The sequence below is a fragment of the Colias croceus genome, chromosome 7, assembly GCF_905220415.1.
Source record: "Colias croceus chromosome 7, ilColCroc2.1".
NCBI classification, from domain to species: Eukaryota; Metazoa; Arthropoda; class Insecta; order Lepidoptera; family Pieridae; genus Colias; species Colias croceus.
The window spans coordinates 774,858-802,064 of record NC_059543.1 but is presented as its reverse complement, the minus strand read 5'-3'; the positions used below and the strand labels follow the sequence as shown (position 1 = coordinate 802,064).

The following is a 27,207-nucleotide window of genomic DNA, read 5'->3' as shown; positions in this document are numbered from 1 at the left end:
GAGTAGGAGTACCTACATATTACATTTTATAATATTTTATAATACGTAAGACGCGCTCAGATGGCTCAGTGGCGTGCCATGACTGAGGCCTATGTCCAGCAGTGGACGAGTGTAGGCTGACAGTGATGATGATGATGATGAAGACGCGCTTGGGTGCGTTTGGTATGAAAAACACACAACCTCAAGCAGACATGATCGATTACAGCCCTGTGTATTGAATTCTTCCGTATACTATAAATAGAGCGGAAAATATTTTTAATCACACTTTCCTCGTATTTTTTATCGTCATAAACTGTAAAAATTAAAGCACAATGGGGGACCAAACTCCTGAAACAACTAAACTAGCGACCTTTTTTTCTTCAATCAACAAATTTGCCTACCTTTGTGGGCTACCAAACTTTGTAAATAATGATTACAATTTACCGCCTTCCCTTGTCCGCTTCAATGCAATATACGTGAAAATAATAAATACAATGTTACTTACTTTCGTCGTTATAGAAAACCTGTCGTTTATCACACAAAAAAATCTTACGCCAAAGCAGAAAAACGATTTGTTGACTTTGGGCGTTTCTCACTTCATGCTTTGTTTCTATTACATTAGTTTGTATCTGAATAGGGATACTGTGAAGCAAATAGCATATACTTTGACGATATCTTTGAAGAAAATTTACAATAATGAGAATGTAGAGAATGCCGCTATAAAAAGGTCCAAATTATACGCGGTGATGTTCCTTGCATTGTGCTCGGGAGCTCTGTTCTCTTACGGGTTGGAAGCTTTGTTTTTAGTTAAGTATACTTGGAGGTTTTTTAATAATTATTTGCTCTTTTCAGAATATATTTTCTTCACTTCACCTAAATACGAAATACGCAGATAACATTTTGTACCTTCTATATTTCAATGTCAAATATGATGAATTTAACATTGAAAAATATAACCATATCATATTTTTTTTTGTTTATTTTAGATGGAAAATTCATCACCGTGATTACAGCCTTTCCAGATGTTGAAGAGGACAACGTGGCTGGGAACATATGGAGAGTTGTATTTTATGTATTTTGGTGGTTCTTTATGGTGCGAGTTATGGCCTTGTTTGTCGTGGTCATAACATCCATTATTTATTTGAGTTATCAGTATACAAATCTACAAAGCTACTTTTACAGTCTCACCACGATATTTGACGAAGACATAAGTCAGTCGGAAAAGGAGATGAAATACGAGCAAGCTCTTAAGACTGGCATACAGTTGCATATAGATACATTAAGGTAGCAGGTTTTGGAACTATTTTAATATTTGATCTCTACTTAATACTTAATTAAAAAGGCATAAGAAGAAGTTAGGTGTCCGGCACAATCTTACTCAAAAGTCACAACTCACAACACAAGTAGAAATTGCTTAGAAAAGCACTCTCATCCGTTTTTATTTTGGTAAAATTAATCAACCATGAATGCCTGCGATAAGTAAAATAAAATGCAAGAATTTCCGAAGAAAACTTAAAAATAATGTATTGGTCTAACTGCTCACACTACTACTACTACATAGGGAATATAATTAAAATTTAATGATTCAATTGTTTTAGATGCACGGATGATATCCAGCAAGCGTTCTACGTAGTATTAAGTGTCCAGCTAATGATAAATATGATGACTGTCGTTCTGGTCATGATTCGTGTTATGGTAAGCAGAAGGCCCCTGGAACAGTTATAGAATTTGGGCTCTGGTCAAATATTTTCAAGTATGGCAAACCCAAATTGTAATATAAGATCCAATAGCTGGGTCCACACCGGACGATCCACCGCGATCCAAAGATGCGGGCGGTGTGGACGTGCCGCGCGCGATCCATGCACGCGTTTTGGAGCGCGCGCTCCCTACCTCGTGCGATCCGTAAGTGGTCGGTTTTTGTGCCCGCTTCAAAGGTGCCTCAGCTGCGTGATGCGCGCGGTGTGGACGGTTGTGTTGGTTCGCGCGATCCACCTCACCATGGACATCTCAGAAAGTCGAATATCTCAAATTGATTAGCATTCATTCTTGCAAAATTGTGTTCAACTTCATCTGAAACTAACTCTGCGTACAGCTGAGTCCCAGATGCCAAACGATTTTTGTAAAATTGTTTCACCCAAAACCGTCGATTTCTTTTTCTTGATTTTTTTGCGCAAACATTTAAGTATTATAAAAGTCACTGCTGCAACGGCAAGACGCCGCCGTTGTACGTATGACTGCATATTGTACAAGAGTTAGACTGGCTGAATCACGGATCGCCTTAGGATCGCTTGGAGCACATATTTGGGATCGCAAGTTTTTAAAGTGGATCGGCCTAACACGATCCACGATCCATGCTCCGCGATCCAGGATCGCGGATCGCGGGATCACTGGATCGTCCGGTGTGGACCCAGCTAATGGGGATTTACCTACTTGTATTTTCGCCTTAAGCTTGTAAAATTGTGAAATGACATTCACTGATTGAACGGATATACCTTGGGATATACAAATGCTCGTTAAGCATCAAACATGCGATAAACTGAGATTTTTCCCAAACGCTCATCAGGCGCTGCAGGTTGAGTCGACGGAGATCTATATTCGCTGCGTAGTTTTTAAAATAAATAAAAATCATCTTCATTCAACCAACCAATTATACAACTTTACAGTTTCGCGAAAAATAATGCATTAAGTACATTGCAAGTAAAAATTACGAATCCGAATGTTTCGATAATTTGTAATCCCGCGGGAATTTTCCCGGCTTATAATTAATAAAGGCTTGAACTACTAAAATATTTGGTATCCATCCATGTTCCATAGTTAGGTACTTAATATGTTTATAATAATTTCCAGACATCAGAGCACACTCCCATGAACTTTTTAGCTACGGGCGTTATGGGGTCCGCCATTCTGATAGGTACTGGTTTCTTCATGTGGAACATGGGAGATGTCACTGTCGAGGTAATTTCAATTTAACAGGTAACAGAAATTCGTTATAAGTAATATGTTCAGTGTACACGAAGATGTTAAATAGTGATTTTAAATATTAAACCTGTAGAACATTGTTTATATTTATTTATTTTATGTTCTTATCATAACACAAATTGGTAAAAACAATTGTTGAAGGCAAGCAAGGTTCCCACAGCTATCTACAGCTCTGGGTGGGAAAACTGTACCAGAGGCTCGTCGGCTCGCGTGCGACACCTCATCTTTTTCTCTATAGCACAAGGACAGGTAATAGCTTAAATTATATATTACAAGGATAATTTGGAACTTGAATATAAAACTGTCAGAAAGTGTCGGACGTGTGGAACAAAAATGAGCCAAGTTCCAAATGGTCCCTGTAGCCTGTAGATTTTTTTAGATGTTATTAATAACTTACAGGATTTTTTGTAAGGTTTTTTTTAAGAATACATATATTCTAGTCATAGATTTATCAAATGCGTGATGCATCAGTCTATATGAATTTACAAACCAAATTACTATTTTCACTCATATACGCGTAAAAGTGTTTATTACGATTAGGTACTGTGAATTTTACATTAATATTTCAATCTTATTTAATTCTAAATATTTTCAGAAGAATGTGGCCATACGAGCTTTGGGGGTTGTCGAGCTTTCCTACGCATCTTATGTAACGGTAAATACATACTGGGTATATGAAATTGCTTGCTTTAAAAGTTGCTAAATTGTTTGTAGCGTAGGGCAGAGGCTAGAGTGGGGTTTTTATTTCTTAAACTATGTAGTATGTTACTGTTTTATGATATCACATAATTTAATTGAACCATTGTTTTTGTTTCAGCTCGTAAAATCGTCATACAGCGTTTTCTCTTTGTTTTACTAAAATCAACGTAGCTCCGGCAATTGAGTATGTTCTTTCTATTGTAATAATATTAACAATAAAAGTATTTTGAGGAATGTGTATTTATTTTGTGCCCATTAATCTGATACAAATCAATGTTTTATTACTAAATTTCGCTTTCATCCCTAAAGTTATATGAAAAGAAAAATATACAGATCCCAATAAACTTATGTTAAAATATATCTATAAAAAAAAATATACCGGCATCCTCCTTTTTTTGAAGTCGGTTAAAAATAAAACACCATTGAATACGTAAAAAACATTTAATAAGATCAGTCCGACTGATTATATGGCTTCATTACTATGTCTATACAATATAAATGCAAATACGATATACAATATATTAAAATACAATAAATTCCAAAAACAGCCAATAAATTTTTCAAATATATATCAATTCTGAGTTTTAGGCAAATAACATTAATTGTATAGAAAAATTCATATAAAAATATTTTATTGTCTTGTGATTTTTTTTAATGCTTATTTCTATATGATTAACGTTTTTAAGGTTTATGTGCAATAATTGTTCTTATAACAACAGTATTAGGAACTAAATTAAAAAAATATGAAAATATAATTGTATTTAAGTACCTATAATTAAATTCATTGTATCAAAGCTGCATTTTTGTTTAATATTTAAATGCGAAAAAAATTATTAAATCTGTTATTTTATTGATTTTTACGACATTGTATTATAGCGAAAAAAAAATTGTAATTCACAGATATTGCCTGAGATCACTGCTATTAGGCTTAATCTTTTTTCGAGACTAAAGTTTGATTTGTACTTAAAGCCGAATTTTATAACTGACTTTCGATTGGAAAAAATCTTACTTAAATTGGTTCATTGGTTTGGAAGTTTTATTGACACAGATACACGCGATACGCTCATAAAACTTTTGGTTAGTTCAGAATATTTTTCTTTAATGACCAAGTTCCGATAAGAACACTTAATGAGTAACATTGAGTTTATGCATATTTGGAAGATTTTTTAAATGCCTATAATTTGGAATCAAAGAATTGTAATTCTTGATCTTGAGGCAGTTTCTTGAAGTACTCCTCGACGTAATCTTCGTCAACCTCGGCTAATGATTTGTGCTGCCATTTTGGACTGTTGTCCTTGTCTATGAGTAGAGCACGAACACCTGGAAACATTTTAAATACTTTTAGGAAAGTTATAATAAATACCATATTATGCAACTTCATCTTTAGTTAAGTGTTAGTGCGTGCATGTGTGCATGTGCTATCACGTGCTTGTGTGTGCGTATGCTGTCTGTGTTTGTGTGTTTGGGTTACTGTCAAATGTCTGTGTGTGCGTTTGCGATAGCACTAGGCATTTCATAAAATGTCTGTGTGTGCATGTGCTATGAAAATTCTGTATATACTGTCAAATGCTGTGTTTGTGTGTGCTATCAAATGTCTGTGTATTCTGTCAATTGTCTGTGTTTGTGTGTGCTATCAAATGACTGTGTATTCCGTCAGGTGTCTAAGTTTGTGACTTGTGTCTATGTTGTCACATGACTGTGTGCATGTATACGTACGAATACGTGTAACGCGTTGTCATGTGTGTGTCAAATATATGTGTTTGTGATTGCTATCAAATGTCTGTGTGTGTATGCTGTCAGATGTCTGTGTGTGCGTGTACTATCAAATGTCTATGTATTCTGTCAAATGTCTAGTTTGTGTGTGCTGTGACTGAGTGCATGTATACCTTCAGGGAAGTCATGTCCGGTTGTGTGTCGGCATGAGAGGCGGTACTCCATGCGCAAGCACTGCGGTAAATCGAGCTGAGCGCCGCGTTGTAGCGCTCGAAGGGTTATCTTGAGCGAACCCGGGCACATTTGGTGTAACGTCTGGTGGAATGATGATTAATTAAAAGCTTTCCATTTTGGTCAATAAGTATATATTATGTTACATAGAATGGGGTTTTGATGGCAGTGATGTCATATAAAGATGGATGAAATATTGTACTAGTATAATCCATACTATAATATTATAAATGCGAAAGTAACTCTGTCTGTCTGTCTGTTACTCAATCACGCCTAAACAACTGAACCAATTTTCATGAAATTTGGTATGGAGATATTTTGATACCCGAGAAAGGACATAGGCTACTTTTTATCCCGGGAAAATTACGCAATCCCGGAAATCCCACGGGAACGGGAACTATGTGGGTTTTTCTTTGACTGCGCGGGCGAATCCGCGGGCGGAAACCTAGTACAATATAAGCTATACAAATAGGCTTTGATAAAAAAAAGTTTTGCTATTTATGTTAACAATAATTGATAAAATAGTTAAAGTAAATAATTGAAATCTCACCTCAATAGTCTTCACAGACCACTCATTCTGCACCTTCTCCAATCTTTCAATAATCTCCTCCACAGTAGACGCGGCGAAGCAGTAATTGATGTGTTTAATGTTCGGTGCGAGTGTGAAATCCTCGGCTGGTTCGTGGAACTTGTTCAGGAGGGACTGGACTTCCACCTCGCTCGCACACCGAGAGAGTAGCTTCTCTAGTTCATAGAGACGCTTGCTAGGTACAAAGTGGGTGGCGATACCCGACTTTACTACATCTTTGCCTTTTAATCTGTCACCTAGAAGTTAATGTTTTGTTATACATTTGATGTATAATGGTAATATTGTTTTGTGATGAGAGGAAATGGAATGTTTTAGTGAGCAACAATTTATTAGAAAATTGGAATATCCTAATAATTTTATTAATATCAGTATTTGTTGGAGAGAGACACTTTTCTGCTCGAGCAGTCGCAACCGCTTCAAGCCCTCACTGCGCGATTTGTAGCTACAGCTCGAGCTGTCCGTGTACGGCCAGGTTTAGTGTGATGAGCCAAATATAAAATGTTGACAGCATTAATTAGCAATTTAGATAACATGTTAAAATAAAATTTGACATGTAATGTTAATGTATTATTTTATTCAATCCATACTAATATTATAAATGCGAAAGTAACTCTGTCTGTCTGTTACTCAATCACGCCTAAACTACTGAACCAATTTTCATGAAATTTGGTATGGAGATATTTTGATACCCGAGAAAGGACATAAGCTACTTTTTATCCCTGGAAAATAACGCAATCCCAGAAATCCCAAGGGAACGAGAACTATGCGAATTTTTCTTCGACTGCGCGGGCGAAGCCGCGGGCGTAAACCTAGTTAACTATAATAATTGCAAGGGTATTTTTAAATGTTGTTATATTTTTTTCATAAAATTTTGTGAAGATATAAAATAATTATATGCAAATGGAATCCTGGACTTTGTCAAATAATATTTATTTAGAATGTTGAATTGAAGATAACACATTGCGTCACATGTTTCTCTTTTAGATAACATTATTTGAGATAAGAAAACAAACATAACCAAATAATTGTTGATATTGTATGCAAATTACATAATTTCTTTAAACCCACCTTTTCAAACCTACTTTTTCTCCAAATTTAAATTTAATTAAATAAAAAAAAATATTTATAAATGTTATTTTTTACTTTTATTTACAACTTAAAAATTATTTTCACAATATAGTATTCTTCAGAGCAATCAATGAAGTCAGTTCAAAATTATTTAAATCATTCACATCACATAAATATTATTGTTATTAACTTACCAGTCAAACCCAAATACAGTCCAAGATTCACAGGAAGCCGTGGCAGGAAATATGATCCTCCGACATCTGGGTACAATCCAATCTTTGTTTCTGGCATAGCTATCATGGTCTTCTCTGTAGCGACCCTGTACCGACCATGTACCGACAATCCCAAACCGCCGCCCATAGTGATCCCATTCATAAATGCAATATAAGGCACCTTATACTTCCCAATTAGGTAGTTAACATTATATTCTGTGTAGAAGAATTTGGGCCCTTCGACTTTGTCTATAGCTGCTTTGACATCTCCGCCCGCACAGAAGGCCTTCTCGCCTGCACCTTTTATTATGACTAGACTCTTTGTATTCATCCATTCTTGTAGTTGCTGTAGTAGTTTAGTTACCATGGACGTGTTGAGGGAGTTTAAAGCCTTTGGCCTGTTTAATGTGATAATGCCAGCGTTGTTGAGATTTTCAAATAGAACATCTTGTTCCTGTGTGCACATCGCTCGTTTTAAAATCGATGTGGTTTGCGGTATTATTCTTAGTTTTAACATCTGGAATACAATATTTTTATCTTAACATATTATGTGGCTAACTATTATTTGATATACATAATAACTTAAATCGTCTTTCCTTGTATCATTACTGAATATTAAATTAAAGAATTACTTTTACATGTTTTGATACGAACGGGTTTTTTATGGTAAAGTTCAAACTTTACAAATAAATATAACAAAACCCAAAGACTTTATTAATCACCTACTTTAATTTTTGTGTTTCAATTACTATAAGCTGTAATTAACCGATGAAGTATAAACTAACAAACCTCTCAGTTATAAATAAAACACTACTTGACAAAAATAATGCGTGCGGCAACCATATTTATGAGCACAAAATAAAAATGTACTATATATAAGATATTAATATTATATCATAAAAAATTTAGAATGAGTTTACACTTATAAGAAGACAAATTTGCTGCAAATATAAAAAAGTATTTAGATTAATTAATTAAAATTCATTACCTTGAAATCGAACTTTAAAACTTTGTGACTTGCGTAGTAGATACAGTAGGTAAAATGTCACTGTCAAAGAAACATTTCAAAATGCGAATTTGATCTTCGAATTTCAAAGTTCAAATTGTTTATCGTCTTTTGTCTATTGTTTTAATTGGCGCATATCAAGCGCTACAGACTTACACAGAGGATAAGTTAAATTGATTATGTACCTATTTAACATTCTGGCGATTAAAACCATTTTTTAAATATACGTGCCTGTAATTCATTAACATTTTCATGAACACATGTTGCATAAATTAAAATATTGAATAAGTTATTACCACGTTATCCCCACTCTCCATTGTAAGACTGATTTATGCGTTAATATTTGCTTGGAAGTACATAAAATAACTAAACTAACAATTTGTCAGCGAGGACAATAGCGAGGGCATACCTACCTATAATCTGTACAAATAATGCCAGTTGTCAACTTGTCAATCTATCAGCTGTCGTGGGTCGCCTGTCATAATTATTATTGTTATCGATAAACGTATGAAAATTTAGAAAACCTAGTGCCATCCTTCGAAAAATTGAATTGAATTGAATTAGAAAACCTAGTAGGCAAAATAGATAAAATCAATTGTTAGTTTAAAAAATGGGGATACTAAGAAAAACATTAAATTGGTATGCTAAATTATCACCCAGTCGCGGTATAGTAAATCCTCCATATGAACACATTGTGCAGATAGGCGATCCTAGGTTACGTAAAATATGCGATCAAGTTCCTATTGAGGCTATAAAAACGAATGAAATTCAAAAATTAATTATTATATTGGAACATATGCTTAATAAGTATGGAAGTGTTGGAATGTCAGCTCCTCAGGTGGGCATTAATAAAAGAATTTTCGTCATGAGACACACTGCGAAGCAAATTAAATCCGAACTACCAGAAATTGTGAAAAGCAGAAATATGTACGAAGTACCATTCACTGTGAGTAAGTACACTTAAAGAAAACCCCAATTGATTACAATTTTCTCTCATAAAAACTGATTTATGTCTGTGACCACAGGGTCAATTACTCAATTACTTTAACTTTTATTCTGTTCAATATAAGGTTGAATTTCACATATTATGGCATTGTTTCAGGTTTTCATTAATCCAGTTGTCAAAGTACTGGACTATAATAAAGTAATATTTCCTGAAGGATGTGAAAGTATAAAATCATTTCAAGCAGATGTTGCAAGACATCAATCTGTTGAAGTAACAGGTAATTAATTTCTCTTGTTGATGTTAAATTGATGTTTGATGGGTAGTTGGTAGTACCAAATACCATTCAAAATCTCAACTTATAAACAAATGTTATGTAAAACAGTTTCATAAGGATCTTTGCTATGGTCTGCACTCTGCAATGTGCATTTACTTATTGGATGAAAATTTTTGTTAGATATTTTATAAATTTTCCTTCTAACACCTTATTTGTACTCCAACAATATTACAAACTTATTTGCTTAGGTATAAATAAGATTCTATAATACTGTGTTCTTGTAATATAAAAAACTAAAACTAAACTAAACTAAAACTATGTGATATTGAAAATTCTTTCACAAAATCCAATAGAAAAGTACAATTTTCTTAATAGGCTATATTTTTAATTCAAGTTTTTTCATAGGTTACAATGAAGTAGGAGAGCAAAGCACACAACAGTACAGTGGCTGGCCGGCCAGAATAGTTCAGCATGAAATGGACCACTTGAACGGCAAACTATATACTGATGTTATGGACAGAAAGACGCTACAGTGCGTATGTTGGGAGGAAATCAACTTGAGTAAAGGAAAGGTTGCTATACTATATAGCCCATAGAACAATAAATTATTATGTTAATAGGGTGTTTTATTTATTCAATCTGTAACTACCTGTTAAGATATAACTATATCTTAACAGGTAGCCATAGCGGTAACCTGTTATTTTATTTTGTACTAGTGGTCCGCCCCGGCTTTGCCCGTGGTACATGTTTACGTTTTCTCTCCATAAGAACCATCCTCGTACTTCAAGGAATATAATAAAAAAAGAATTATCGAAATCGGTTCAGCCGTTCTCGAGTTATGCGCTTACCAACACATTTTGCGATTCATTTTTATATATAAGATTAGCTTGCCGCCCGCGGCTTCGCCCGCTTTGTCTAAAACCTTATAAATTGTATACTAAAACCTTCCTTTTGAATAATTCTATCTGTTAAAAAAGATCGCATCAAAATCCGTTGCTTAGTTTTAAAGATTTAAGCATACATAAAGGGACACAGAAAGCGACTTTGTTTTATACTATTTAATGATCGTGATTGTCCTAATAAATACAGTATAGATTGAATTATTTTAAAATAGTAAATTTATAGTTCACTCAAACACAGAGTATCTATTTTATGTTTATTTTTAAAGTATCTGTAATCTAATCTGTTAGATAAAAATTGTATAATTTGTAAGTGTTGTTTCTATTTTTAAAGAATTTATTCAGTCCTGTTCCAAATATAGGTGTGAAATAAAATACCAAATGCATAAGCAATACATTTATTCTGTTACAAGCATAAGTACTACAGTAATAGATCAACTAAACTTATACCTGTTTAAAATAAATAATTTTACACATATAACATGTTTGTTAACAATAATTACACCTTTTTATAAACAGCGTTCTAAACTAGGATTTTATTATTATCGAAGGATATCCAATAGAGAGTATGATAGTATTATATTGTCTATGATTCGTAAATTTTTAAGATCTTGTGCTTTTGGTATAGATATAGACAAATAACAGAATACAAATTGTCTATTAATAATGTATATTCAATTATTAACGTTTAGAAAGAGATAGTTGTTTAATATGCGTGCATTATTTTACGTAAATTTATCGACTTTTATGGTTTATTTTTTTAAATGGATTGTTATAGTAGTAACGTCTATGGTCTACTTAGAGTTTAAAACAGTTGGTTGCATTATTAATAAATGCACATGAATATTCACTAGTTATAGATTAATTGTGTTAACCTTTGTAGCATAATTTGAGATAGATTGGAGACAATAATTTTAACATTTACTAATAAGAATATCAATAGTATTTAATACTTGAGTAGATTTGAATTTCATCCATTACTGGGGTGGCGTCTTGCAATGTCAACAATTCATTATTAATTATTCATTTATATAAAAATAATTTACTGTCTTTTTATTAAAAAATTTAAAATTCTACGACACGATAGATATGCTATATAGGTATAATCAACAATGAAATATCGACACATCAATCAATTCACATAAAATGACATACAAGCGTAGCCGAATTTTTACTTCCCAAATTATACAAAAAAACTTAATCTCAAAGATTGCAAAACATACACTTAAATCTAATTAAATAAAACTTAAAATATTCGCACCAAAAGAATATTTCAGACTTAAAAAACAAAGTAAACGTACGAGCTGCTATAAAATGAACAAAATCCGACCATCTCTGTTTAGTCTCATTCGTATCAATCAGTAATTCCTGTGCCCTATAGTTTCCACCCGCAGCGAATGTCCCAGCGCATCAGTTATCTGGAATAGAACATTAAAGTTAATCCATGTTTACGTGGATTCTTGTTGTGTGTGTGTGTGTGTGTGTATGTTAAATCACGTCCTTGTGTACGTGAATGTGGGTGTTATATAATATGTTGAATACGCGCGGATGACGTGTGTGTGTGTGTGTGTATTTGTGCGTGTCGTGTGTTTGCTGTTGTATGTGTGTGTGAGTTAAATCACGTGCGTGTATACGTGTATATGTGAGTTCTATAAATTATATCATGTGTATACGTACGGGTGCGTGCCACATGTGTGCTTGTGTGCATGTCGCATGTTGCTCGTTATGTGTGTGTGCGTGTATGTCTGTTTGTGTGATTGCACGCACCTGAGCGGGTTGGCGCCGAGCGAGGGCGGGCCGCTGGCGACGCTGAGCCGGTCGGTCTCCTCGTCCATCTGGTTGTTGCGCAGCTCTTGCAGCGTGTACACCAGCTTCGTCCACTCGTCGTGACGCGGCTGGTACACTTGCTGCGAGTGTAAGACACACATAATATATGAAAAGGAAGATTTTTTGACGTGACAACGTCTTATAATTTGATAGAGCCGGCTGCACGCACGAAAAAACATGACTCATGCGGCGTTACCTCGCTCTGAGGCGTTCCATGTGCCATGTGGCTTGAAGTGCAAGCGAGAGCGCGGAACGAGCGACACAGAAGCACAATCGTTGTCACGTTCAGCTATCGTCAGTAAACCGACTTTACAGACAACCAATTTTTTAATAAAAAAGTCACAAAACGACCAATAATCAAGCTGTAATCACTATCAAGTATTACTAAATAGAACGGAGATGCTAAAATTGCTAAAACGACAAGCCCTTGTCACCTTCCATGATTACGCGAAAGGGAGGGCAATTTCTTTTCAATATAAAGGGGGTGAGTTTAGAAGATAGGCAAGTCAAGCTGCTCCCACGGCTACGTAAGGGGGGAAGAGGGGTGTTATTTATTTATTTTCAATAGAAAAAAGGCGTGTTCTATTAGCTAAAAGGCAAGGTAGAAGCTAAATGCTCACCTCAGCGAGCTCGTAGACCCAAATCTTGCCGGCGTCGTCCCCGGCGGTGAGCAGCGAGCCGCTCGGCGACCACGACACGCGGTTGAACGCCGCTCCTTCCTCCGCGTTTATGGACGCTATCGGCACCTGCCACGTACATTAAAAGAGTAATAGTTGTGTTTAGAGATTTAGAGTAAAAGAAATGGGTACAAAATTTAAAGTTTCGTTTATTTATTTCTATTTAAAAAATGCTATTTAAATTATTTAATAGCTTAGGAAGGAAGGATTTAATAAGCTCTCCATGCAGAAATCCACTGTTGAAATATCCTACTAACTAATCCTATCCTACTAATATTATAAATGCGAATGTTTGTGAGGAAGGATGTATATGTGTATGTTTGTTATTCTTTCACGCAAATACTATTGAACCGATTCCAATGAAATTTAGCACACGTATAGAGGGTAACTTGGATTAACACCAGTATAGTTTTATCCCGGAAATCCCACAGGAACGGGAACTATGCGAGTTTTTCTTTAAAACACGGGCGAAGCCGCGGCCGGAAAGCTAGTTTTTATAATAATTTCGGTTTCAAAATATTATCATGGTCGGAAAAATTGTAAACTATGGCTGTGGATCAGGGTAAAGACGTAGATCGATTCCCCTGTCACCATTACTACATGCCAGCGACTGCGTTTAAAATCCATCAGTCCCATGGCACAAACACAGCGTTCAAAATTCATCAGACCCCTGTCACCACCTTTGTATCTTCTTCTCCCGTCATTCTCCTATCCACTCACCTCAGTATCCCGGTTCAGGTTCCACAAGTCCAACCGGCCCGCCGCGTCCACGGCCGCGAACAGCGCCGGGTGCACGGGCGACCAGCGCGCGTCCGACACGTAGTCGCCGCTGTCCTCGAACGAGTACAACGCTTTCGACTCCTGCAGAGAACATATGTTTATGTAATTTTTTTCTGGTTTGTGTGTTATATTACTAAGATTTATATTTTTTTTTTTAGATGGTGGCACATAAAATGTTTTCTATTTCTATTTCTAAATAGGTGTTTATTATTAGTTTATACGCTGTTTTAGTCTACAGTAGCTGAGTACCATCTTAACTTGTTCAGACAGACGTAGTCTTTCTTAGTAAAAATGACAAATAATAAAGTTTTTGTTTAAATCCTAAATTAACAGAAGCACAATAGTTTGATTAATTTCCGACATCTTATAACGATATAAAATATGCAATTGTGATAAATTACTGATGATGATGATAATCATGCTATTGATGTTATTAACGAGTCATGACGATACTGATGATAAAAATAACGAGGATTGTGAAGTTGATGTTGAAGACAATCATGACAATGTTGATGACGTCATAAGTTCACGTCATAAGCTCTGCATTAAATTGTAATACTGAAATGATTTAAAAGAGCAACTTCAGTTTCTCGCCGGTTCTTCTCCACAGATACTGCTTTCCGAATCGGTGGTAAATGTTAAAAATATATATTGACGTTTCAAAAGTGCATCTCGAAGAAGTGTAATTGAATAAATAAATGTTTGAGTTGAGTGCACCTTGAGGCTCCACAGCTTGACGCTCCAGTCGACGGAGGCGGTGAGGTAGAGGTGCGAGAGGTCGAGCGGGCCGGCGGCCGCGTGGCACGACACCGCCGTCACCGCGCCCGCGTGCGCCTCCACGCACTCCGCCACGCCCGCGCGCTGCCCGTGCCGGCAGCCTGACGGCACAAACAATTATAACGATAGACAATCCACCCCCAAGGTGCACACGGTAATTAAAAAATAAACAAAAAAAAATATTGAAGACCTAATACTGATCCTTGGGGGACCCCAAATTAAATTTATAACCGAAACGATATCAAAGTGATGCTATGATTTATATATTTATATTTATGATATGTCAAGCAACTGCCAAACAACAGTTTTATAAATACAAGCCTCGCAATCAACACTCCTACGTAATTTCATATCGACAAAAAGTAGCTTAGCTTTATCAAACGCTTGTCACAAAACTTTTCAACTCTATTTTCTATAACTCACCCGTATACACGTTCCCGTCTTCACTTCCCAGCACAAAATTGTTCACATCCCCATGCGGGAAGCCCATGGAGGTGACAGCCACCGCCTTGCTCTGGCGGTGCTGCAGCTCCAGGGTCTCCTGCGGCTGCGAGAGCATGTCCAGGGACCAGGAACACATGCGCCCGTCCGTGGACACGGAGATCAGGTTGTGTGCGTTCTGACTGCCTACCACGGAGAGGCAGTAGACTGGGTGCTGGGGAATGCATATTTAAATGTTTTAATAGAATTAAATAAACGCACAAGTGTTATCGAATTTGTAGTATAGAATTGGATAAATATGATAAAACTACGCTCATAAGTTTTTTAAGATTGTTTGAACTTTTAATACTATCAAATATGATGGTTGTTTCCGTATAAGTGAACACTAAGTTAAGCTAAGTGTTTGAATATCATAAAATCATTACATAAAAGTTGTAGCACCACTAACATAGAATTAGTAAAATTTGATCAAGATTAAGAATACACTCATAAATTACCTGACGTAAAATCTGTATAAGCCGCGACATGTATCAGAAATCAATGTAGAATCGAGTAAAGTTGTATTTGAAACCAATATTAAATTTTAAGTAACTTCAAATTACTTACAGTATGTGCTAGTGAAGATAGAGGCGACCTTTGTATAGGCGTTCGCTTCTGCACGCGGTTGTCCCACAGCACGATTTGACCAGAGTATGTACCCCCCAGGATCAAGTTGGGGTGGAACCTATAAATTTTGGAATACGTTTTAATAATAAATTATAAATTGACGCCGCGAGTTGAAATTTCTTATTTGGCCAAAATCTGAAACTTGTAAAACATCATCAAAATTCCACTTTCGAAAAGCAGTGCGTTTGTAGTACGTAGATGTTTATGCGTTTGTATGAACGTATCAACACGTGTGAGTTGAACTTGGTGTTCCACACGAGGCAGACTCCGTCTGGGTCGTGTGGGGCATCGTCACTGTTGTGGAACACGACTTATCCAACCACCTAGCAAGTTCACATACCTGGCGAAAGTGGCGCTCATGACCGGCGACTGGCAGTGGAATATATCCTCCGGGGTGGACTTCTTGAACTTGGTGTTCCACACGAGGCAGACCCCGTCCGGGTCGTGCGGGGCGTCGTCACTGTTGTGGTACGCGGCCAGCATGAGCTCCGGGTGCGCGGAGGACCAGTCCACGCACGTGACGCAGCGCCCGCGCGACCACCGCTCGTCGTAGAACGTGCGCACCAGGGATAGACGCGCGTCCGACTTGTCGTCCCTGGTTAAAGGAATTTTCAACACTCTCTTATTATTTCATTTTTTTTTGAAGAAATTAGATTAAATAGATCCATTATAAACTTCATCATTATGTTTATATGTAACCGACTCCTTGAGACTCAATTTCGACCAAAATTAGAACATTTATCAAGCATCATAGACAGGACAATAATTTCATGAGTTTATCTTAATAAATCGTGTTTTTTTTTACTACATTTTCTAATATGTAGTGATGAAGTCATAACGGTTTGTGATTTTCCGGATAATACTGTCTACTGCAGTATTCACAGGAACCAATTATAATCCTCTCGATAACATAACTGTAAGGACTCGTACTTTTGGCAAGGTACGTAACCTTATCAGATAAAAATAAAGATATATTTTATGGAATATCCCAGGTAGCTTAAAACATTGAAATGGCGATTTAAACTCAAATGTCAAACAAGAAACTAACTGCGCGTTCTCGTTATCCCCCCCGCCGGTGTAGTCCGTGTAGATGTCGACGCTCTCCGCGAGCGCTCGCTCGATGACGCGGCCGGCGCGGCTCACGAACTTCTGGAACTCCGCCGACAGCATTATCGTCTGCTTCTCATCGTTGCTCAGCTCGCGGACTGGGAGGGTGAATTCAATGTTAATGATAATATATAAGGGTAAATCATAGTAGTAGATAATATTGTTTCGTAAATAGGCTGCTAAGAATGGTACAGAGCTATAGAACCAAGATGATACCTTTAATTTATGAAAGTGAGTAATATTTTTTGTTTCGTAAATTAAAAGTCTTACGAACTCTTCATTTATAAAGACTTTTATAAATAAAAACTAGAAATTTTGTAATTATAACTAAGAATGATTTTAGAAAGTTTGATAAAAAAGATTCCAAATTTAGACCCCGAACAGAAAACGCTGAATCATTATCGTCTTTACATTAATAAACTGTTATTTATACATCGGACTCACTCTTCTTCTCCTTCTCCTCCTCCTTCTTCTCCTGCGGCGCGGCGGTGACGGCCGGCTGCACCTCCTTGACGGTGGGCAGGCCGTGCGGCAGGATGCCCGGCGGCAGCTTGCCGTGGAACGCCGCGTCCTCTTCGTCACCTTGCCGCGCGCCGTCCCCGTCGAATGTAAGCACTGGACGGTGAATAAGAATGGCCCTTTGCGGCGGGCGGGCGGCTGCGGCCTTGTGCCATGCGCTGGCTGACTTACTTTACCTCTTTGCTGGTTCTACCTCGTCTTTTGTTTATTTTATTTTTTTCAATTTTAGTGGGTAGTTTGATTGTTAATGTTACGACTACCCGCATTTTTTAAATTTTAGTATTCAACCAATTGACAAGGATGACACCTTTCGATGCCGTCAAGAGTATGTCAGCCAGGGGTGTATGCTTCGTGAAGTTTAATAAAGTTTTCTTATAATAATAATTTGAACTGTTTGTTGAACGTAAGTGATTATTATCTTTATTAGGACAAACTTCACGAAACAAAGTGTTATAATATGTGAATAACTGTGTCATAAAATGCATATGAAGATAGCTCTACTTTTAACTACCAGCGAAATGAAAGATTTTAATAAATCAAAACATTTTGTGCAGTTTATATTATTATTTTTAATAAATTCAATATAATTCATTATTTATGGCAATTTTTACGTATTCTACGAAAAGTAGAAAACTGCTGCCATTATTCATTTTAATTCGCCTATAAATAATATATAGTGGAATCGATTTACGAATAATATAAACTGCAAAGTCTACGTCTCTTCCAATTAATTATCCATTAATATTCAATGAATTGATGACAGTTAAAACTTTACTCGGCTTACTTCGGCCGGTATGTTTTTTTTATGTATGTACACCGATTACTCCGAGGTTTCTGAACCGATTTACGTGATTCTTTTTTTATTCGATGCGGGATGGTGTCGAATTGGTCCCATAAAAATTTTATTCGGATAGGCCCAGTAGTTTTTATTTTATGAGCATTTTTGTCTATATTTGTAAATGTTGCAAGTGCAAGTTTGAAGTCGGTTGTTTTTAACGCAGTTATCACTTGTATTACAAACATTACATCAACTTTATCTCCAAAACCATGGAATGGACGTAGACTTCAAACCAGTAAAAATAGCTAGTAAGTTTAGCTGTGATATGTAACTATTTGAAAGCTTGACCTAATCCAAAAGTAATTTATAACATGAGTCATTAAAGTATTTAGTGAAATCTTTATATATTTTCCTATTATAGTTGCTAGGATTGAGTAGCCAAAAGACCACACCAACAATGATATTTAAATCCTTCTTCTTTTTGTTCTTTAGTGATTCAAGTTATAAATAAGAAATAATTTTGAATTTTGAAGAAGATGTCCCAAATAGATCATTTAGCATGAACCCCTGCGTTTTGTTAACACATGAAGCACTAAATTTTTACAACGTTTTGAGTGTACATTTTTTTGTATTTTTTCTTGATAAAAAATAACAGAAAGTATTCTATCATACACTGTAAGCTAAGGGGCAGATTAGTAGCGTTGAATGTCGATTCATGAAAATTCTTGAAGATTTTATAAAAAAAAAAAATTAAAAAAAAACGGGACCTGAGTTGGTTCACAATTATCAACAACATCTTTTAAATTAGTTTTGATTTATCATCACCTCTCTTAGAATCATTCTGTTATTAACTTAGATGTTTTTCAACGGTATAGTAAGTATGCAATAATAACATTTGAAAAAATATAAAAAAAAAAATGTGGCTAATGCAAAAAGCAGGCAGATTCATTCTTGATATGTGTCAAGAGTGTATAAAATGTAGATTTAAAATTTTAATGAAAATATCTAGAAAAAAGTTCACACACGGGATTTAAAAAGCAAATTGTAACAGAAAGCCTTAATATTATCTTAAAATAATGAAAAAAAAAACTTCCCGAGCTCTCCACTGAGAGATATATTTAATAAATAAATAAAATATAAAAATACCTAAACATGAGACAATGACATAAATGTCATGCATAAAAAATATATTATTTTTGTTGCATGCATATTAATCAAAACATTATACTTGTATATTAGATAAATATAATGTATAATTAAGAATTGTCACCAAATGCCAATACATACAGGTATAATCTAGCATATTATAGTCAGTTTCTATTATAATTTTACCATAAGAATTTGTAATGAGGCAAAATCGATTTGAAAAGCCTTATAATTCTGTTACTAAAGATTTATTTCGCGCCCACCAAGGTTTTCTTATCAACACAGTTACTATTTCACAAAAAATAATCTCCCCAAAACTATAGAACCTGTATATATTGACATATAAGAGTATAATGCCATGTTATGTTAGCAACTACTGATAAATAGCGTTACATATACGAAGAGGGATAAGTCGAACATACATGCTAAGGTGACAGTGGCACAGGCTAAGGTCGTCTGTGGTTCGGATTTGAGACCTACCTGTGAACTCGTCCTCCCACTCTAAACCCGGGTTTAGATTGTACTCGTCTTGAAAAGGGAGGAAAAAATAAATCATGTCAGTATCTTTCGACCAAAAACAATATTAAATGACTACACATAGGAGCGTAATAACAATTGCTATGTAATATACAGCATGGTCTCTGACTCCATTTGATGTAACTCTGAGACTGCATATTTAAGAACAATCCGATCGGATGCATTTCAAGAAGAATTTAGCGCGTGAAAAGAAGGTATAGTTCTTATAGTATATCAGTTTGGTAAAATTTTGATGGAACAAATCCTTATTGAAACGCAAAGTATAATTATCATTGAGATTACTAAATACCAATCCAGTCTGAAAGTTGAATAAAATGGGTCCGAATGCGTTAAACCTGTGCAATGTTTTGTTAGTATACTTGGAAGTGTGAGTGAAATGATATGGCGATCCCCATACCACCACCATAATAGACATATAATATTCCTGTGCTATATACTGTGGCCTGTGGTTCAGAGACCACGTGGAGAACTCTGGAAGGCCACTCTGGTTGGTAATTACCACATCATTAGTCCAAATATCGACCCCTGTGGGACACCAAACTTCTCGAAACTTCCGAACTTCGATTCGAGCACTTTGGTGTACGGGAAATGTTAGTAAGATACTAAAAGCGTGATAGTAGTTCTATATACATATCCGATGAGATCTAGACTAGACCGGCACCATGTTATTCACCGACAGATAAGAGTAATGTGTTACGGAAGCGTACAGGAGGAATAATGACTTACCGTAGTAGTCTGTCGCGTGGGCTATTGGGACAAAAATTAACAATAAAATCAGTAAATAGATTTAGGATTCTAAATAGTAAAATATTTTATAAATGTCCTATAATCTAAATTGTATTAATTTATATCTGGTAGTGTTAGACCATGCAACTCCCAACATTGATTCAACATGCCCAAACGAAACATTCAGATGAAATTATTATTTTTCCAAAACTGATCACGAAATTAGATTTTCATGCAGCTTTCAAGTGATAAGAGGTGGTGACTGTATTTTTAGAATTAAAAATATATTTATTACAATTCCTCCTGATATTTTACATTTAAAATATAAAACGTTAATAATATAAAATTATAATTATTATACAAATTCTGCCAATTATTATGGTAAATACAACCAATTTTTTTCCCCCCACTTACGTTTTATAACAATTTTTTCTGTCTCAATGAATATTGGAGTAAGTATATATTTCTAAGAAACTTTAAATTTTATATTCTAATCACCACGTTATGAGGAAAATTAGTGTGTTGATAAAACTAATAATTTTGAATACCATTAAATGGATGTACCATGTCTCTGTGTAGTGTTATTTAGTTACGGAATGGTGGTTGTATTTAAGCCAATCTAAACACAATATCTTAAAACTTTGATATGTGAAATTAAGAAGTAGATATTTTTATATAGCATGTAAGTAAGTACTTTTATTTGTCTTAGTTCATGTACTTTATCAAAATCTAGTCTTTGATCTGTTTACATAACCGTCATAAATCTGACCCAAAATAATTGAGACCGTAATATTGTTCAAAAACACAGTTCAAGCAAAAAACAACCACGATCCCATGTAATAGTGTGTTAATAAAGTGTACATTACCTTTCCGTGGCCGCCACCAGTCCTCCATGTATCCTGCAAGCGGTGATGCATTGGAAGAGCAGCCTTTTTTATGGTAGCACAAACACAAACAGCACCAGACACTCATACAGTATTTACTTTTGTTGTACTATTTATTTACTATGACGTCACCACGGGTGGTTCAATTTATAAATGCAGCCATTGTTAATTTTGTGGAGACAATATTAATAATAGGAAATTCGAAAGACAAAAAAGGATAACATTTTTTTTTTGTAAAAACACAATATTTAAATGTAACATTTTGAGGGTATATTCAGAGAATTTACTGAGAGAAATTTGGTTAAACAAAGATTAATTTGTCATTTGACAATCGCATTGATTTCTTTGATTTTTACAGAATAGTGATGTGCAATGAAATTCGTTTGAAATGTAAAAACACAATATTTAAATGGAAAAGTTTTGAGGGTAGATGGATATATCCAGAGAATTTACTGGCTGAAATTTGGTTAAACAAAGCTTGGACATTCGCATTAATTTCTTTGATTTTTTACAGACTAGAGTGATGTGATGTGAAATAAGTGTACACATTGAACAACTTTTTTATACTTACAAATAAAATAACTATCTGATAGACTGTACAAAAATGATATCGTCCTAGGAAATGTGACATAAACAAAAAAAAATAAACAGCTAAACACATTAAAGCTATTGCAATAAAGCTTGATCACAAATGTTGAAACTTTTTATTCAAATTTGAACCTTGACTGCATTTATATAAGGTAAATTTTCTAATACAAAAAGATAGCACGAAAGCTTTTCCAGAATTGCGTGAAAATGTGTAGTCGGAATTTATTGACGCAACAAAAAAATCAACAATGATGCGACTAAGTTTCTAAAAATGTCATTTCTAGGAATTTTTTTTAACAAATTCAGACTACTGAGGCAAGAAGTGTGAAAAGTAAATACTGCTTTGTAACTACAACGTCGTTGGTTATTCGACAAGTTTCATTTGCAAACACGAGACTATACACAAAATTATATAAGCGATGTCTACGATATATGATCATTGCTTATTCTGTTATTTTATTAAATATCATTATTATAATTAATAGTTCCATTACTAAGATTATTAATTAATTACTAAATGAACAATATATTGACCACATTTTGTAAAAAGCAAAAATATAAAGTTAAAAACTACAGTGGAACTATAAATTAATAGCTAAGCCAAATCTATACAAATAAATTTGCATTTCACTATAATGTCATCTCTTTCTATCGCAAACTAAAGCTTTTCACTAGAGCGAGGACTGCTTATATGCCAACAATGATTTACAACTTATAAGCAATCCATATCGCTCTAGTCAAAGTCGTTTCCATATGAGAGAAAGAGACAGATGTACACAAAATGCAAATTCTGATAGATTTAGTTTTGCACTAAATGTCATAATATGAGTTAAGTGAATGTGATTAATTCATTCGATTAGTGACAGACACACAAGTTACATTTGCAAATGAAAACAACAAAACCATCACCCAGACATCACAGTTAAGTCAAATTCATATCAGACCAATTCTCAAATTAATTGCTTTTATAGAAAATATATAATAGAATACATTAATGTATATCACTGATGTATAGTATTTTTTATCTGTTCAATATTATGTTAGTATGGTTTTTTTAGTTTTTGGGACAGGTATTATTAGTAATTTGAGAATTGGTCCCCGCCTTTGAAAGTCAAAATATGTACATCATTTGACAATCAGAGGCATGTTAATGCAATCATACTTATTGTACACACATTTATAGGAATCAAAGTATTAAATTATTGCAAATAATCACTATATTGTTTATACATATTTGTCTAATTAATAAATATTGGATATTAAATTGTACTGCAATGGTTTAAGAAATATTACATGTCATTTAAAAAACAAGATATTTTTTTTTGCGTAGAATTTTGTAAAATTGTATTGTAAGTACTATTCATTTAACTAACGAAAAAAATTTACGATAATCAAGGATATTTAAAAAAATGGGGGGGGGGGGAATAAATTATTATCTAGGATAATATAAAAAATGGAGGGAAACTTACCATCACGCAGTTCAGTGACCCCCGACGTCGTGGTCTGGGTCTGCTTCGCATACGTGACGTTCTCTTTTGGCGGAATGTCTGTAGACTGTACGGAGACAACCAATAGTTGCGTTGATTTCTTCACCAGTCTAGAAATAAAAAATAAGGTGTAAATATTTTAATTTGTAAGAGTTCTCTTTTTTAACCAACTTCAAAAAAAAGGAAGAGGTTATCAATTCGGCCGGTATATATTTTTTTTTTGTATTGTTGTGTCTTAGATTATTTTACTTACTACTTTAAAAAAAAAATTTAAAAATGTGTACCTATATGGTTTTTACATGTGATAAGCAAAAAAGGCAGAAAAAAAAAATGTCTGTTCTATTCAAATTTGTCTGATAGTATTAAAATTGAACTTATGGCAGAAACTGCTAAAATAAAAAATGCAGCAAAAAAAAAAACCTACCCATGTGGTGGCAAGCTGGCTTTATCCGTATGTGGTAGACTAGCGTCCGGGGAAGCGGTTTGCGGCGGGGTTAGTGACGTCATCGAGGATAGTGACGACAGTACATCCTTAACGGGAGCCACACCCAGGGAAGAGAGCATCTCGTCGAGATCCCGCCGGCTGTCGAGGCTTGACGTGTTCGCTGCACGTATCTGTTGATGATTTTAAAAAATTAAGAAGAGACACGTCCTAAACCAAAACTAAACTATAATAATGATTTTAATAGAGCAACTATGGAATTTCTTGCCGGGTCTTTTCACTATACAAACTACTATTTTTCTGTATTTTGATGATTCCAAAGCGGTTCTAAACAAAACCTAGTTAAATGAATGAAAGTAAAAAACGAAAGTAATTCTGTCTGTAATTCTGTTCTTTACGCATACACCCCTGAATTAACATAAGGGAAAGCATTGATGAAAAAAATGAACACTAAAGCCACAACAATCAATTTTATAACAGATTGGAATGTCTCCAAAATATTTTTTTTTCTGTGCTCAATTCTGATTAAAATAAATAAAAAATAAATGTACCATCACTTCCTCCGCATCCCTCTGCTCCTTCTCCCTCCTGCGGCGATCCTTCTCCTCGCGGAGCGCCTGGAGCTTCGCCTTCTTGCGCTCCAGCTCAGCTTTACGATCTGACATGCTCGACATTTTTGTATCTGCCAACAAAACTGAGAAAAATTCGGTTTACACTTTAAAATTGGTATGATAGTAAGCTCAGATGATATCAAACGAAAAAGTAAATAAATAAAATCAAATTTTTATATCATTTTCCAAATCTGGGGTTAAGCACATTAGATTGCGCCTCATGATATTATTCATGCTAAAACCATCATTGATGGTCACAGACGGCAACCTATTAAGGTCCCTTGCCACAACAATAGCCAAACATCCTGCATCTATTTCATCTGTATGTTTCAATAGCCTGATTATATCTTCCACATCTCTCACTGATACATTACCCTTGCTTTCTTCCATTCTCTTTGATTGAACGAATTAAAAAAGCAGTTTTTTTTGCATTCAAAATTTCTTCAGATGTAAATGCTGGAAAAGGATTTATTAATCCTCGATAGAGCATCCTTGTCAATTACTTTTATCTTGATATAAACAAACTCAAACACTTCATTAATTCCAATATTAGACACAGCACATTTCAAAACGTAAGGTCATTTTCCTCTCGTCTAACTAGTGGCAAAGACCTTACGCTGGAGCGGTCAGCTGATGGCTGATCTGATGATGATGATGGTCAGCTGATGTCAGCTGACTAATGAAAATATCATTTGATTAGATAGTAAACTTATTTTTTAATTTTTGAAACAAAAATCCTACTTATTTTATTTTGCTCCTAGCTCCTATACTATAACGATTTCAGGATTGCTGCTTTAGCTACATCATTTATTTGTCAATCCATTTGTACACATTTCATTATTGTCGATTCTGGGTCTTTTTTTTGCGACTCTTTTGCATGATAAACCCTTAATCCAATTAGAAATGTGAATTATAGGAGAAGATTTTGTTTATATAAATAAAAAAAACATTGAACTCAATAAAAAAAAACATAATTCGCTGCGTATATTAATAAACGTATAAAACATCGAATTACATTTATTTCAGCAACAAAACTAGAATAAAAATCAAAGAGGAACTATTGAATAACACAATACATGACATGTATTCGTATTGATTTTTAGACAACTGCATGATACCGCAACCAACATCTAACTTATATTGTAAAAATTAGTTTATTAAGAACTGTTATTTACCTTTTTATTCGCTTCCTTTAAATATATAACATTCTGATGTAACAGGGATTTAAAAAAGCCGACAGAACGTGGCAAAAAACTTTCTTGTGTCACGGGAAAATGGAAATTCTTATGGAGCGGCGAAAGCCTGTTATGGGATATGGGCGTTCACCCACTTTAAAATTAGATAAACGAAGTACAAGGGCTTGCACTGAATGTGAATATCTTAAATAATTATACTATTAATTCAAATTAATACTGATTCTTGCTAATTTATTTAGAAAAAAATTACAATCAACCAATTCAAAATTTTATTGACATCAGACATGAAGTCATCAAAAACATGATGAAGTTTTCATTTACACAGATAAAAAAAGTGTGTTACAATCTTAAAGGTAGATACATAAAAATTCCATTCACATATCGATTTAATCTTGAGCCGCTTGGTCCAAAAAAATAATATTGGTAATTAGAAGCTAAGAAACTGACGTTCTAAGTTATTAAACATATTATAATATAATAGCATAATATTTGCCATTTCCAATATTATAATCATATTAATAGATATATAGATTAATCTCACAGTCCGAACGATAAAAGCCATTCTTCCTGAAATCATCAATCCTCTTACATACATTTACAATTTAAGCTTAGAATCGGGAGTGTTTCCAAACTGCTGGAAAACAGCAGTTGTAATACCAATTTATAAAAATGGAATAAAAAATCATCCGGAAAACTACAGACCTATAGCCTTATTAAGTATTCTCGGAAAAGCTCTGGAAAAAATTGTGAACTACCGACTGACTTCATACTTAGATAAATTTCAACTCATTTCAGACAACCAATTTGGATTCAAAAAAAACAAATCTACTGAACATGCAATCTCTTTACTTTCCAACACCATATCTTCACACTTAGAAAACGGACACTGTTGCATTGGCGTCTTCTTAGACCTAGCTAAAGCATTCGACACAATATCTCTCGGTTTACTTGCAAAGAAACTAGAGTCAATTGGTGTTAGAGACACCTCATTAAATTGGTTCAGGAGCTATTTAACTGACCGCAGGCAATGTATTAAAATTGACAATAAGCTTAGCTCTGAACTAAAAATAGAATTTGGCGTTCCTCAGGGAAGCGTTCTCGGTCCAGCCCTTTTTATTATTTACATTAATGACATACTAAAACTGTCAATAGAAAACTCCCACTTAATAGCTTACGCCGACGACACTGCCATTATCTTTCATAGTACAGATTGGGAAAATACATATAAGACCGCAGAATCTGGATTATTAACTATTATAGAAGCTCTCAATAAAAACCTACTCACTTTAAATCTCCAAAAAACTAAATACTTGTCCTTTAAAAAATCCGCACATACCAAACTTTCGCCAAATCAGACTATCAAAATTCATTCTTGCACTGGTGACAACATCATCCATCCAACATGCAATTGTAACCATATTGA

At 34.7% G+C, this 27,207-nt stretch overlaps 4 protein-coding genes across 22 annotated transcripts; 2 read left to right on the top strand and 2 right to left on the bottom strand.

Moving 5' to 3' along the window:
• The first annotated feature begins 311 nt into the window (after positions 1-311).
• On the top strand, positions 312-3,891 carry LOC123693188. Its single transcript, XM_045638177.1, has 7 exons — positions 312-741; positions 966-1,263; positions 1,578-1,674; positions 2,827-2,934; positions 3,100-3,207; positions 3,554-3,613; positions 3,776-3,891. Exons 1-7 carry the CDS (start codon positions 312-314, stop codon positions 3,815-3,817), a joined length of 1,143 nt encoding a protein of 380 aa, XP_045494133.1. The 3' UTR covers positions 3,818-3,891.
• A 193-nt stretch (positions 3,892-4,084) lies between these two features.
• LOC123693347 (3-hydroxyisobutyryl-CoA hydrolase, mitochondrial) lies at positions 4,085-8,810 on the bottom strand. Of its 3 annotated transcripts, none has more exons than XM_045638402.1 (5): positions 8,459-8,810; positions 7,453-7,987; positions 6,152-6,426; positions 5,544-5,685; positions 4,085-4,977 (listed from the first exon to the last, which is right to left on the bottom strand). In XM_045638402.1, exons 2-5 carry the CDS (start codon positions 7,985-7,987, stop codon positions 4,832-4,834), a joined length of 1,098 nt encoding a protein of 365 aa, XP_045494358.1. In that variant the 5' UTR covers positions 8,459-8,810; the 3' UTR covers positions 4,085-4,831. The 3 variants fall into 3 exon arrangements, with proteins under 3 accessions (XP_045494358.1, XP_045494359.1, XP_045494360.1); XM_045638403.1 differs by lacking the exon at positions 8,459-8,810 and adding an exon at positions 8,260-8,418; XM_045638404.1 differs by lacking the exon at positions 8,459-8,810 and adding an exon at positions 8,197-8,252.
• Positions 8,811-8,965: 155 nt separating this feature from the next.
• On the top strand, positions 8,966-10,313 carry LOC123693145 (peptide deformylase, mitochondrial-like). The gene is made up of 4 exons (XM_045638112.1): positions 8,966-8,991; positions 9,037-9,422; positions 9,579-9,699; positions 10,102-10,313. The coding sequence occupies exons 2-4, from the start codon at positions 9,087-9,089 to the stop codon at positions 10,290-10,292; spliced, it is 648 nt and encodes a 215-aa protein (XP_045494068.1). The 5' UTR covers positions 8,966-8,991; positions 9,037-9,086; the 3' UTR covers positions 10,293-10,313.
• Positions 10,314-10,977: 664 nt separating this feature from the next.
• Positions 10,978-26,074, bottom strand: LOC123693052 (cytoplasmic dynein 1 intermediate chain). 17 transcript variants are annotated; one of them, XM_045637961.1, is made up of 17 exons: positions 25,764-26,074; positions 24,529-24,659; positions 23,960-24,150; positions 23,518-23,645; positions 21,443-21,505; positions 20,577-20,597; positions 19,794-19,841; positions 17,315-17,485; positions 16,812-16,968; positions 16,104-16,358; positions 15,704-15,821; positions 15,080-15,311; positions 14,597-14,757; positions 13,820-13,960; positions 13,043-13,168; positions 12,363-12,502; positions 10,978-12,013 (listed from the first exon to the last, which is right to left on the bottom strand). In XM_045637961.1, exons 2-17 carry the CDS (start codon positions 24,649-24,651, stop codon positions 12,010-12,012), a joined length of 2,079 nt encoding a protein of 692 aa, XP_045493917.1. In that variant the 5' UTR covers positions 24,652-24,659; positions 25,764-26,074; the 3' UTR covers positions 10,978-12,009. The 17 variants fall into 17 exon arrangements, with proteins under 17 accessions (XP_045493917.1, XP_045493920.1, XP_045493918.1 ...); XM_045637964.1 differs by having other exon boundaries at positions 17,315-17,452; XM_045637962.1 differs by having other exon boundaries at positions 17,315-17,474; positions 19,795-19,841.
• Positions 26,075-27,207: the final 1,133 nt, after the last annotated feature.

What these genes read in the sequence shown, in the direction of transcription:
- LOC123693347 (XM_045638402.1), bottom strand. Translation starts at nt 7,987, where the DNA reads ATGTTAAAACTAAGAATAATACCGCAAACCACATCGATTTTAAAACGA. An exon ending in ACTGTATTTGGGTTTGACTG is followed by an intron (nt 6,427 to 7,452) that starts GTAAGTTAATAA and finishes ATTAACTTCTAG; the next exon opens with GTGACAGATTAAAAGGCAAA. An exon ending in CGGACATGACTTCCCTGAAG is followed by an intron (nt 4,978 to 5,543) that starts GTATACATGCAC and finishes AAATGTTTCCAG; the next exon opens with GTGTTCGTGCTCTACTCATA.
- LOC123693145 (XM_045638112.1), top strand. Translation starts at nt 9,087, where the DNA reads ATGGGGATACTAAGAAAAACATTAAATTGGTATGCTAAATTATCACCC. An exon ending in TGTACGAAGTACCATTCACT is followed by an intron (nt 9,423 to 9,578) that starts GTGAGTAAGTAC and finishes GCATTGTTTCAG; the next exon opens with GTTTTCATTAATCCAGTTGT. An exon ending in TCAATCTGTTGAAGTAACAG is followed by an intron (nt 9,700 to 10,101) that starts GTAATTAATTTC and finishes GTTTTTTCATAG; the next exon opens with GTTACAATGAAGTAGGAGAG.
- LOC123693052 (XM_045637961.1), bottom strand. Translation starts at nt 24,651, where the DNA reads ATGTCGAGCATGTCAGATCGTAAAGCTGAGCTGGAGCGCAAGAAGGCG. An exon ending in GGGGATAACGAGAACGCGCA is followed by an intron (nt 16,359 to 16,811) that starts GTTAGTTTCTTG and finishes TCCTTTAACCAG; the next exon opens with GGACGACAAGTCGGACGCGC. An exon ending in GGGTCTACGAGCTCGCTGAG is followed by an intron (nt 12,503 to 13,042) that starts GTGAGCATTTAG and finishes TTACACTCGCAG; the next exon opens with CAAGTGTACCAGCCGCGTCA.
- LOC123693188 (XM_045638177.1), top strand. Translation starts at nt 312, where the DNA reads ATGGGGGACCAAACTCCTGAAACAACTAAACTAGCGACCTTTTTTTCT. An exon ending in GGTGATGTTCCTTGCATTGT is followed by an intron (nt 742 to 965) that starts GCTCGGGAGCTC and finishes TGTTTATTTTAG; the next exon opens with ATGGAAAATTCATCACCGTG. An exon ending in CCTACGCATCTTATGTAACG is followed by an intron (nt 3,614 to 3,775) that starts GTAAATACATAC and finishes TTTTTGTTTCAG; the next exon opens with CTCGTAAAATCGTCATACAG.